Here is a 12,596-nt window from a genome sequence, read left to right on the forward strand (position 1 = left end):
GTGTTGCCATCCAGTGAGAAAGGAGACTTTGGAGGAAGATAAGTTTGAGGGGGAATAACTGTGATTTGAGTTTTAGACTTCTGGGTGTTGAGTTGACCTTGAAATAAACTAGCGGCGTTGCCAGGTAGACCATTGAATATATGGTTTTGGAGCTCAAAAGATAGTTCTGGCTTGGGATACTGGCACACAGATCATATTTGAAACACATGGACGTAGATGAGTTAATCCAAGGGCAGAATAAACAGTAAGAAGAAATAGAAAAAAAATGATCTAGTTCAGAATCTTAAGAAATTACTGCACTTAAAGGCCGTATGCGAAAGTCTAGAAGTGAACATAAGTGTATGAATGTGCTGCTTAACGTGTTTAGTACAGTATGGATGAAGCATAAGCTACGTGGGAGTTTATGTGGGAGTGTATGGAGAGAAGATCATATGGGGTCAGAATGCAGTAAGCCTGGAAGGCTTTGCTGAGTTCGGATTTCATTCTGGGCAAAGTGGGGAGCCATGAATGAGCTTTGAAGGGGGACTGGTAAAAGGATCCAATTTGCATTTTAGAAATTATTCTGGCAACAGTAGGCAAGGCAGATTAACAGTTCGGGAGGTTGGAGACACTGGAATATAAATTAAGGAGCCATTATAATCCCACAGTGGCTGTGAGAATGGAGACAGGGGATCTGAGAAACACAGAGTGGTATAATTACTAAGAGAGTCAAAGCGGGCTCTGGAACCCAGATGACTGGTGCCGTTAAGCAAGACTGGAAACACGCAGTGAGAATTTGGTTTAGAAAGACAGGAAAACAGCTTTGTTCTGGATTGTTCCATTTCATGTGCTAACCTGTCCAGCAGATAGCTGGAAGCTCAGGAGAAAAGTTAAGGCCAGTGCTGTAAATTTAGGAGTCTGCATGGGATTCTTCATCACAGCCATGGGTTTGGGTGAAAACTATCAGAAAGCTAAGTTTCCTGTTTATGGGACAGGAAGAGGAAGCAGATTCCATAAAGTAATCTGCTAAGAAAGTCAGAGAATGAGAACTGAGGGAATGCTGTACCTTCAGCTCCCAGAGGGCAGAGTGACTGAAGGAGCAGGAAGTCAACAACGCCAAATGCTGTAGATGGTGAAGGAGAGTATGAGCTCACTGCCTAGGCTGCTGGATGCCGTGATTAGAAGTTAACTGGTAACCTCTGAATAATCATTTTCAAAAAATAACCACTGAATCACCAGTTCCAAAATGGTAGAGGCTAGCTGCAATGTGTTTAAGAGGGAAATAAGGAAAACCAGTCAAGGAAATTTATCTGCATTTCCATTACTCATATTTTATAATTTTTATTGTTTTTCTGGCCCCCATGACCATTTAATCAAAAAAGATTGTTTTAAAACTATTTATGAAGTGTTGCATAAATGTAACCATGTTTTTTTCAAATAGCTTAAATTTTCATCACATACCTCATAGTTGCAGTGCTAAAGTCTTTTATTCAGTGGAGTTTTATGACTGTACCAGCAGGCTTGCCTTAGGTAACACTGTTTTGTGTTTTCCAATGACTAAGAAAAGCTTTTCAATCAAAATAGTCTATTTTCTTGTGCATGATGAAGTGATCTGGCTCTAATCTATCAAAAGATAATTAAGATACTGGCATAAAAATATAACTAGATATTACAAATTTAAATGAGTTTGTCTATTCAGCAGATGTTTTCAAGTCCAAGTATAAAGTACAAAATGCTGCCATACTTTCTGATCCCAATTAGATACAGTCTTCTGGTCGAGTTCTACAAGTTGCCAAAGCCCTCATGGAAGATGCTGGCAGATACACATGTGTGGCTACCAATGCAGCTGGAGAAACACAACAGCACATTCAACTGCATGTGCATGGTAATGGCATCTTCACGTCTTAACAAGAGTATTTCTGTGGCTTTTTAAAAACATAGCGGGCCCATTTTTATTGAATTGTAGTATAAAATAAGCAAGTGTTTATTTTAATCTGTATAAAAATGTATATAGTTTTTTTTACATTATTTTCATTATACTTGCTCATATTAAGATCTTCAGTTTTCAGGTTGTCAAATAGGAAGTGCTGGAGCTCATAAATAAATAAATGCACTACCCAGTGTTTTAATTATTTGAATTCTGTCAACTGATAACTTTGTACAGATAACTTTTATTGAAAAAAAAATAAAAAACCCAGAAGTTGCAGGGTTTTTCCTTAGCATTGTCTGTGATTATCCTGCCTGCCTGTAAGATGGATTTTGTGAGCAGAAGCTATTCTTGACTCAGGATCTTCTCTCATGTGCTTTAATAAAAAGTCTGGTTGGCTGTGGAACACTTCATGAATACTGTAGCTTCACAGTAAACTTGAAAGATTACCTGACCTTGAGTGTAAGACTTCACATCTCTAGAGGCTCATCAGAAAAGGCCAAGAATTGTAGGCTTGAGCTTTCCTAACTCAGCCAAGGATATTTGCAGAGAGCTAGCCAAGCTCTCATTGTACATGTTGTTCATTTTCTCTAATTCACGGGATTGCTTGTTAAACTTTTATTCATTCATTCATTCCATCCATCCATGCATTCATATATTTACTGTACATTTTCTGAGCAATCTTAACCTAGAAGAACACTCCAGCACTTAGTTTAATTCCAGGTATATAGCAGGCAGTCAATAAATATTTAACAAATGAAAGAGTAAATAGTAAGTGAATGAAAAAATTTAATTTGAACGTTGAATTCTAATCTGTTTCTTTACATATTTTCTTTTATTTAAATCACCCAGTTAAAAGATTTAAATCATCAGTTCTCTAAACGTTTCCAATAAACCAGCTTATTCTTTCCCCAGTTCTTCCAATATGAACACCTAATTTACGGATGTCATACACACAAACCATGTTCCTTAAGAGGACCTTTATTTTTTCATTGAATAATTAACCTAAAGACCAATATCTGAGTGGAACCATCTTGGAATGGTCTCACTATAATTGAGGGTCGGGGGACAGGCTGACCTTGCTCTCCCTTAAGTTGCCTTGAATTTACCTTGTTCCTCGTAGGGCATTGTATGTCTTTCTAGTGTTCTTTGGCAGCTGTCTCCAGCATATACTCAGACCTCCACTTCCATCTAAGAGTGTGCTCAGGGTGGGCTTGCTCTCCTTCCCCATTTTTCTGCTCTGAGTCTCCTTCTCTCCTCCTTATACAGGCTATTTGTTCCCTCCCTTCCAACAATTTCAGTCCTTATCTGATCTCCATTGTTGGCTAATGGAAATAGTTGAGTGGGATGGCAGCATGATGTGTTGTAGTCATCTCAGGCACTGGAGTCATGCCGACTTTAGTTTAAATTCTATGCTAAACGTGATCTGGTGTAACCTTGAGCAAACGATTTAACCTCTCTGAGTATCTGACTTGCAGAGTGCTTTTGAGGTTTAGGGGTATTAGACGTAAAATATTTCCCACTTTTACTCTTTCAGGAGTTATCAAAAAGAAAGATTTGGTTTTGTTCTCTAGACTGATTTAAGTTACTTAAGTGAAGACTCTGTAATGAAGAACAGAATATATGTCTCCAGAACTGGGAAGAGCCAAACTTCAGTGTTTGAGGCTCTCAAACCTGTGTTCATAAAAATCGTAGGTATTGCTTGTTAAAAGTACAGCTTCCTGGGCTTCCCTGGTGGTGCAGTTGTTGAGAATCTGCCTGCCAATGCAGGGGACATGGGTTCGAGCCCTGGTCTGGGAAGATCCCACATGCCGCGGAGCAACTAGGCCCGTGAGCCACCACTACTGAGCCTGCGCGTCTGGAGCTTGTGCTCCGCAACAAGAGAGGCCGCGATAATGAGAGGCCCGCGCACCGCAATGAAGAGTGGCCCCCGCTTGCCACAACTAGAGAAAGCCCTCGCACAGAAATGAAGACCCAACACAGCCAAAAATAAATAAATAAATTAAAAAAAAAAAAAAGTACAGCTTCCTGGGCCCATTCCCACATCTCCTGAAACAGCATCTCTGATGCAAGTAGTCTGCGCCATTACGTGGAGGTACGTTGGCTCAGACTGTAAGGACTGGCCTGGAAACTTGCCAGTGTAGTCAAGAATGACTGAAAACTAGAATCCATAAAAGAAATCAAGTATCCCATCAACTACCTAGCAACAACAGAATAGAATAAACAGATTCACTACCTAAGAAAACACAAGTCTATAAATGTACTGTCTGAATATGGTAACACAATGTATGTTAGCAGGAGATGCAATTAGTGTACATACTGACATGGAAAATCATCAGAGACAGGGGATGCAGGCTAGAAGATGTCTGAGTTAATGTGAAAAGAAAGAGAAATAGAAGGTTGGTCATTGTAAGGATTTATTAAAAACTACCAAACTATGGTTTTCTGAGGGTATATGACCAGTAGTGGGATTGCTGGGTCATATGGTAGTTCTAGTTTTAGTTTTTTTTTGTTTTTTTTTTTTAGCTACTTTATTTATTTATTTATTTATTTTTGGCTGTGTTGGGTCTTCGGTTCGTGCGAGGGCTTTCTCTAGTTGCTGCAAGTGGGGGCCACTCTTCATCGCGGTGCGGGGACCGCTCTTCATCGCGGTGCGCGGGCCTTTCACTATCGCGGCCCCTCCCGTTGCGGGGCACAGGCTCCAGACGCGCAGGCTCAGTAGTTGTGGCTCATGGGCCCAGGTGCTCCGTGGCATGTGGGATCTTCCCAGACCAGGGCTCGAACCCGTGTCCCCTGCATTAGCAGGCAGATTCTCAACCACTGCGCCACCAGGGAAGCCCTAGTTTTAGTTTTTTAAGGAACCTCCATACTCCTCTCCATAGTGGCTGCATCAATTTACATTCCCACCAACAGTGTAGGAAGGTTCCCTTTTCTCCACACCCTCTCCAGCATTTATTGTTTGTAGATTTTTTGATGATGGCCATTCTGACCGGTGTGAGGTGATCCCTCATTGTAGTTTTGATTTACATTTCTCTAATAGTGATGTTGAGCATCTTTTCGTGTGCCTCTTGGCCATCTGTATGTCTTTCTTGGAGAAATGTCTATTTAGGTCTTCCACCCATTTTTTTTTTTTTTTTTTTTTTTTTTGACCACAACAAAAGCAACAATGATTGCAATTACCAAACATGAAACACACTTATACTATGTCATAACATTGACATTCAGTCCAGTAATCCTCCACTGTGACAGCTCCTTTACTTTGCAGTGAAAATTGATTTGTATATTCTTTTCCTCTGAGTCCTTGTGGGATTTTTTTTTTTTTTTTTAATTCAGACAGAAAGTCACAAAAATTATACTCATCCTCATCAGTTCACTCAGTCGCATGTAATTAATTTCTTTTTTTTCATCTTGATCTTTTGTTAGCACTTTTATGAGTTCATCAGTTTTTCATTAGAGTTCTGAAAATGCTTATTCATTCAGTTCAGCAGTACAGTCAGTTACCAGAAACCTGTACTTGTCAGAGTCTTTTCCATGAATTTCTTGAAGATGAAACTCTTTTATAGGAACATATTTGCAAAATCATCAGAGTACACCCAGAACTGTATGTAAATGACAAAAGACTTAAAAATGACCATGGTTAAAGATTTGATGAAAGTTCATAATCATGCAGTTGACAAGATAATTAGTTATTTCTGAGATATACATTTTAAAGTAATAACTAGGATTATTACTTATAACATTATACCAGAACATATAAGATTTTTAGACGTTTCCTGTAATGTCTGAAACATTTATATTAACATATTTCCATACATATTTCCATACAAATACAAATATAAGATTTTTAGAAATTTCATGTAATGTCTGAAACATTTATATTAACATATTTCCATACATATTTCCATACAAATACAAATATAAGATTTTTAGAAATTTCATGTAATGTCTGAAACATTTATATTAACATATTTCCATACATATTTCCATACAAATACAAATATAAGATTTTTAGAAATTTCATGTAATGTCTGAAACATTTATATTAACATATTTCCATACATATTTCCATACAAATACAAATATAAGATTTTTAGACATTTCATGTAATGTCTGAAACATTTATATTAACATATTTCCATACATATTTCCATACAAATACAAATATAAGATTTTTAGAAATTTCATGTAATGTCTGAAACATTTATATTAACATATTTCCATACATATTTCCATACAAATACAAATATAAGATTTTTAGAAATTTCATGTAATGTCTGAAACATTTATATTAACATATTTCCATACATATTTCCATACAAATACAAATATAAGATTTTTAGAAATTTCATGTAATGTCTGAAACATTTATATTAACATATTTCCATACATATTTCCATACAAATACAAATATAAGATTTTTAGAAATTTCATGTAATGTCTGAAACATTTATATTAACATATTTCCATACATATTTCCATACAAATACAAATATAAGATTTTTAGAAATTTCATGTAATGTCTGAAACATTTATATTAACATATTTCCATACATATTTCCATACAAATACAAATATAAGATTTTTAGAAATTTCATGTACTGTCTGAAACATTTATATTAACATATTTCCATACATATTTCCATACAAATACAAATATAAGATTTTTAGAAATTTCATGTAATGTCTGAAACATTTATATTAACATATTTCCATACAAATAACCCAATGAAAGTTTAGTATTAGTTGTTTTGTTTGTTTTTTTATACTGCAGGTTCTTATTAGGCATCAGTTTTATACACATCAGTGTATACATGTCAATCCCAATCGCCCAATTCAGCACATCACCATCCCCACCTCATCGCAGTTTTCCCCCCTTGGTGTCCATATGTCCATTCTCTACATCTGTGTCTCAACTACTGCCCTGCAAATTGGCTCATCTGTACCATTTTTCTACGTTCCACATACATGCATTAACATACGATATTTGTTTTTCTCTTTCTGACTTACTTCACTCTGTATGACAGTCTCTAGATCCATCCACTTCTCAACAAATGACTCAATTTCGTTCCTTTTTATGGCTGAATAATATTCCATCGTATATATGTACCACAACTTCTTTATCCATTCGTCTGTTGATGGGCATTTAGGTTGCTTCCATGACCTGGCTATTGTAAATAGTGCTGCAATGAACATTCGGGTGCACGTGTCTTTTTGAATTACGGTTTTCTCTGGGTATATGCCCAGTAGTGGGATTGCTGGGTCATATGGTAATTCTATTTTTAGTTTTTTAAGGAACCTCCATATTGTTCTCCATAGTGGCTGTATCAATTTACATTCCCACCAACAGTGCAAGAGGGTTCCCTTTTCTCCACACCCTCTCCAGCATTTGTTGTTTGTAGATTTTCTGATGATGCCCATTCTAACAGGAGTGAGGTGATACCTCATTGTAGTTTTGATTTGCATTTCTCTAATAATTAGTGATGTTGAGCATCTTTTCATGTGCTTCGTGGCCGTCTGTATGTCTTCTTTGGAGAAATGTCTATTTAGGTCTTCTGCCCATTTTTGGATTGGGGTGTTTGTTTCTTTGATATTGAGCTGAATGAGCTGTTTATATATTTTGGAGATTAATCCTTTGTCCGTTGATTCATTTGCAAATATTTTCTCCCATTCTGAGGGTTGTCTTTTCGTCTTGTTTATGGTTTCCTTTGCTGTGCAAAAGCTTTGAAGTTTCATTAGGTCCCACTTGTTTATTTTTGTTTTTATTTCCATTACTCTAGGAGGTGGATCGAAAAAGATCTTGCTGTGATTTATGTCAAAGAGTGTTCTTCCTATGTTTTCCTCTAAGAGTTTTATAGTGTCCAGTCTTATATTTAGGTCTCTAATCCATTTTGAGTTTAGTTTTGTGTATGGTGTTAGGGAGTATTCTAATTTCATTCTTTTACATGTGGCTGTCCAGTTTTCCCAGCACCACTTATTGAAGAGACTGTCTTTTCTCCATTGTATATCTTTGCCTCCTTTGTCATAGATTAGTTGACCATAGGTGCGTGGGTTAATCTCTGGGCTTTCTATCTTGTTCCATTGATCTATGTTTCTGTTTTTGTGCCAGTACCATATTGTCTTGATTACTGTAGCTTTGTAGTATAGTCTGAAGTCAGGGAGTCTGATTCCTCCAGCTCCATTTTTTTGCCTCAAGACTGCTTTGGCTATTCGGGGTCTTTTGTGTCTCCATACAAATTTTAAGATGATTTGTTCTAGCTCCGTAAAAAATGCCATTGGTAATTTGATAGGGATTGCATTGAATCTGTAGATTGCTTTGGGTAGTATACTCATTTTCACAATGTTGATTCTTCCAATCCAAGAACATGGTATATCTCTCCATCTGTTGGTATCATCTTTAATTTCTTTCATCAGTGTCTTATAGTTTTCTGCATACAGGTCTTTTGTCTCCCTAGGTAGGTTTATTCCTAGGTATTTTATTCTTTTTGTTGCAATGGTAAATGGGAGTGTTTCCATAATTTCTCTTTCAGATTTTTCATCATTAGTGTATAGGAATGCAAGAGATTTCTGTGCATTAATTTTGTAACCTGCAACTTTACCATATTCATTAATTAGCTCTAGCAGTTTTCTGGTGGCAGTTTTAGGATTCTCTATGTATAGTATCATGTCATCCGCAAACAGTGACAGTTTTACTTCTTCTTTTCCAATTTGTATTCCTTTTATTTCTTTTTCTTCTCTGATTGCCGTGGCTAGGACTTCCAGAACTATGTTGAATAATAGTGGTGAGAGTGGACATCCTTGTCTCGTTCCTGATCTTAGAGGAAATGCTTTCAGTTTTTCACCATTGAGAATGATGTTTGCTGTGGGTTTGTCATATATGGCCTTTATTATGTTGAGGTAGGTTCCCTCTATGCCCACTTTCTGGAGAGTTTTTATCAGAAATGGGTGTTGAATTTTGTCAAAAGCTTTTTCTGCATCTATTGAGATGATCATATGGTTTTTATTCTTCAATTTGTTAATATGGTGTATCACATTGATTGATTTGCGTATATTGAAGAATCCTTGCATCCCTGGGATAAATCCCACTTGATCGTGGTGTATGATCCTTTTAATGTGTTGTTGGATTCTGTTTGCTAGTATTTTGTTGAGGATTTTTGCATCTATATTCATCAGTGATATTGGTCTGTAATTTTCTTTTTTTGTAGTGTCTTTGTCTGGTTTTGGTATCAGGGTGATGGTGGCCTCATAGAATGAGTTTGGGAGAGTTCCTTCCTCTGCAATTTTTTGGAAGAGTTTGAGAAGGATGGGTGTTAGCTCTTCTCTAAATGTTTGATAGAATTCACCTGTGAAGCCATCTGGTCCTGGACTTTTGTTTGTTGGAAGATTTTTAATCACAGTTTCAATTTCATTACTTGTGATTGGTCTGTTGATATTTTCTGTTTCTTCCTGGTTCAGTCTTGGAAGGTTATACCTTTCTAAGAATTTGTCCATTTCTTCCAGGTTGTCCATTTTATTGGCATAAAGTTGCTTGTAGTAGTCTCTTAGGATGTTTTGTATTTCTGCGGTGTCTGTTGTAACTTCTCCTTTTTCATTTCTGATTTTATTGATTTGAGTCCTCTCCCTCTTTTTCTTGATGAGTCTGGCTAATGGCTTATCAATTTTGTTTATCTTCTCAAAGAACCAACTTTTAGTTTTATTGATCTTTGCTATTGTTTTCTTTGTTTCTATTTCATTTATTTCTGCTCTGATCTTTATGATTTCTTTCCTTCTGCTAACTTTGGGTTTTGTTTGTTCTTCTTTCTCTAGTTTCTTTAGGTGTAAAGTTAGATTGTTTACTTGAGATTTTTCTTGTTTCTTTAGGTAGGCTTGTATAGCTATAAACTTCCCTCTTAGAACCGCTTTTGCTGCATCCCATAGGTTTTGGGTCGTCGTGTTTTCATTGTCATTTGTCTCTAGGTATTTTTTTATTTCCTGTTTGATTTCTTCAGTGATCTCTTGGTTATTTAGTAACGTATTGTTTAGCCTCCATGTGTTTGTCTTTTTTACGTTTTTTTCCCTGTAATTCATTTCTAATCTCATAGCGTTGTGGTCAGAAAAGATGCTTGATATGATTTCAATTTTCTTAAATTTACTGAGGCTTGATTTGTGACCCAAGATGTGATCTATCCTGGAGAATGTTCCGTGTGCACTTGAGAAGAACGTGTAATCTGCCGTTTTTGGATGGAATGTCCTATATATATCAATTAAATCTATCTGGTCTATTGTGTCATTTAAAGCTTCTGTTTCCTTATTTATTTTCATTTTGGATGATCTGTCCATTGGTGTAAGTGAGGTGTTAAAGTCCCCCACTATTATTGTGTTACTGTCGATTTCCTCTTTTATAGCTGTTAGCAGTTGCCTTATGTATTGAGGTGCTCCTATGTTGGGTGCATATATATTTATAATTGTTATATCTTCTTCTTGGATTGATCCCTGGATCATTATGTAGTGTCCTTCCTTGTCTCTTGTAACATTCTTTATTTTAAAGTCTATTTTATCTGATATGAGTATAGCTACTCCAGCTTTCTTTTGATTTCCATTTGCATGGAATATCTTTTTCCATCCCCTCACTTTCAGTCTGTATGTGTCCCTAGGTCTGAAGTGGGTCTCTTGTAGACAGCATATATATGGGTCTTGTTTTTGTATCCATTCAGCCAGTCTATGTCTTTTGGTTGGGGCATTTAATCCATTCACGTTTAAGGTAATTATCGATATGTATGTTCCTATGACCATTTTCTTAATTGTTTTGGGTTTGTTTTTGTAGGTCCTTTTCTTCTCTTGTGTTTCCCACTTAGAGAAGTTCCTTTAGCATTTGTTGTAGAGCTGGTTTGGTGGTGCTGAATTCTCTTAGCTTTTGCTTGTCTGTAAAGCTTTTGATTTCTCCATCAAATCTAAATGAGATCCTTGCTGGGTAGAGTAATCTTGGTTGTAGGTTCTTCCCTTTCATCACTTTAAGTATTTCATGCCACTCCCTTCTGGCTTGCAGAGTTTCTGCTGAGAAATCAGCTGTTAACCTTATGGGGGTTCCCTTGTATGTTATTTGTCGTTTTTCCCTTGCTGCTTTCAATAATTTTTCTTTGTCTTTAATTTTTGCCACTTTGATTACTATGTGTCTCGGCGTGTTTCTCCTTGGGTTTATTCTGTATGGGACTCTCTGCGCTTCCTGGACTTGGGTGGCTATTTCCTTTCCCATGTTAGGGAAGTTTTCGATTATAATCTCTTCAAATATTTTCTCTGGTCCTTTCTCTCTCTCTTCTCCTTCTGGGACCCCTATAATGCGAATGTTGTTGCGTTTAATGTTGTCCCAGAGGTCTCTTAGGCTGTCTTCATTTCTTTTTATTCTTTTTTCTTTAGTCTGTTCCGCAGCAGTGAATTCCACCATTCTGTCTTCCAGGTCACTTATCCGTTCTTCTGCCTCAGTTATTCTGCTATTGATTCCTTCTAGTGTAGTTTTCATTTCAGTTATTGTATTGGTCATCTCTGTTTGTTTGTTCTTTAATTCTTCTAGGTCTTTGTTAATCATTTCTTGCATCTTCTCAATCTTTGCCTCCATTCTTATTCCGAGGTCCTGGATCATCTTCACTATCATTATTCTGAATTCTTTTTCTGGAAGGTTGCCTATCTCCACTTCATTTAGTTGTTTTTCTGGGGTTTTTTCTTGTTCCTTCATCTGGTACATAGCCCTCTGCCTTTTCATCTTCTCTGTCTTTCTGTAACTGTGGTTTTTGGTCCACAGGCTGCAGGATTGTAGTTTTTCTTGCTTCTGTTGTCTGCCCTCTGGTGGTTGAGGCTATCTAAGAGGCTTGATGGGAGGCTCTGGTGGTGGGTAGAGCTGACTGTTGCTGTGGCGGTCAGAGCTCAGTAAAACCTTAATCCACTTGACTGTTGATGGGTGGGGCTGGGTTCCCTCCCTGTTGCTGTGGCGATCAGAGCCCAGTAAAACCTTAATCCACTTGACTGTTGATGGGTGGGGCTGGGTTCCCTCCCTGTTGGTTGTTTTGCCTGAGGCAACCCAACACTGGAGCCTACCCGTGCTCTTTGGTGGGGTTAATGGCAGACTCTGGGAGGGCTCACGCCAAGGAGAACTTCCCAGGACCTCTGCTGCCAGTGTCCTTATCCCCACGGTGAAACAGAGCCACCACTTGCCTCTGCAGGAGACCCCCCCAACACCAGCAGGTACGTCTGGTTCAGTCTCCCCCAGGGTCACTGCTCCTTCCCCTGGGTCCCGATGCACACATTACTTTGTGTGTGCCCTCCAAGAGTGGGGTCTCTGTTTCCCCCAGTCCTGTCACAGTCCTGCAATCAATTCCCACTAGACTTCAAAGTCTGATTCTCTAGGAATTCCTCCTCCCGTTGCCGGACCCCCAGGTTGGGAAGCCTGACGTGGGGCTCAGAACCTTCACTCCAGTGGGTGGACTTCTGTGGTATAAGTGTTCGCCAGTCTGTGAGTCACCCACCCAGCAGTTATGGGATTTGATTTTACTCTGATTGCGCCCTTCCTACCGTCTCACTGTGGCTTCTCCTCTGTCCTTGGACATGGGGTATCCTCCTTGGTGAAGTCCAGGGTCTTCCTGTCAATGATTGTCCAGCAGACAGTTGTGATTCTGGAGCTCTCGCAAGAGGGAGTGAGTGCACGTCCTTCTACTCCGCCATC

The 12,596-nt window shown here is 38.0% G+C and overlaps 1 protein-coding gene across 6 annotated transcripts in view; it reads left to right on the plus strand.

Annotated features, from left to right (window-relative positions):
* The window catches only part of HMCN1 (hemicentin 1), a 530,431-nt gene that overhangs the window by 304,820 nt on the left and 213,015 nt on the right, over window positions 1–12,596 (plus strand). For all 6 annotated transcript variants that reach the window (XR_009008571.1, XM_007166971.2, XM_057547914.1 and 3 more), the window contains one exon: window positions 1,741–1,864. Coding sequence is in view for 5 of the 6 variants with exons in the window: in XM_007166971.2 (XP_007167033.2) it covers window positions 1,741–1,864 (124 nt within the window). In the remaining variant the exon portion in view is untranslated. The remainder of the gene's footprint in view (window positions 1–1,740; window positions 1,865–12,596) is intronic.

This window comes from Balaenoptera acutorostrata, chromosome 1 (assembly GCF_949987535.1).
Source record: "Balaenoptera acutorostrata chromosome 1, mBalAcu1.1, whole genome shotgun sequence".
Taxonomy (NCBI): domain Eukaryota; kingdom Metazoa; phylum Chordata; class Mammalia; order Artiodactyla; family Balaenopteridae; genus Balaenoptera; species Balaenoptera acutorostrata.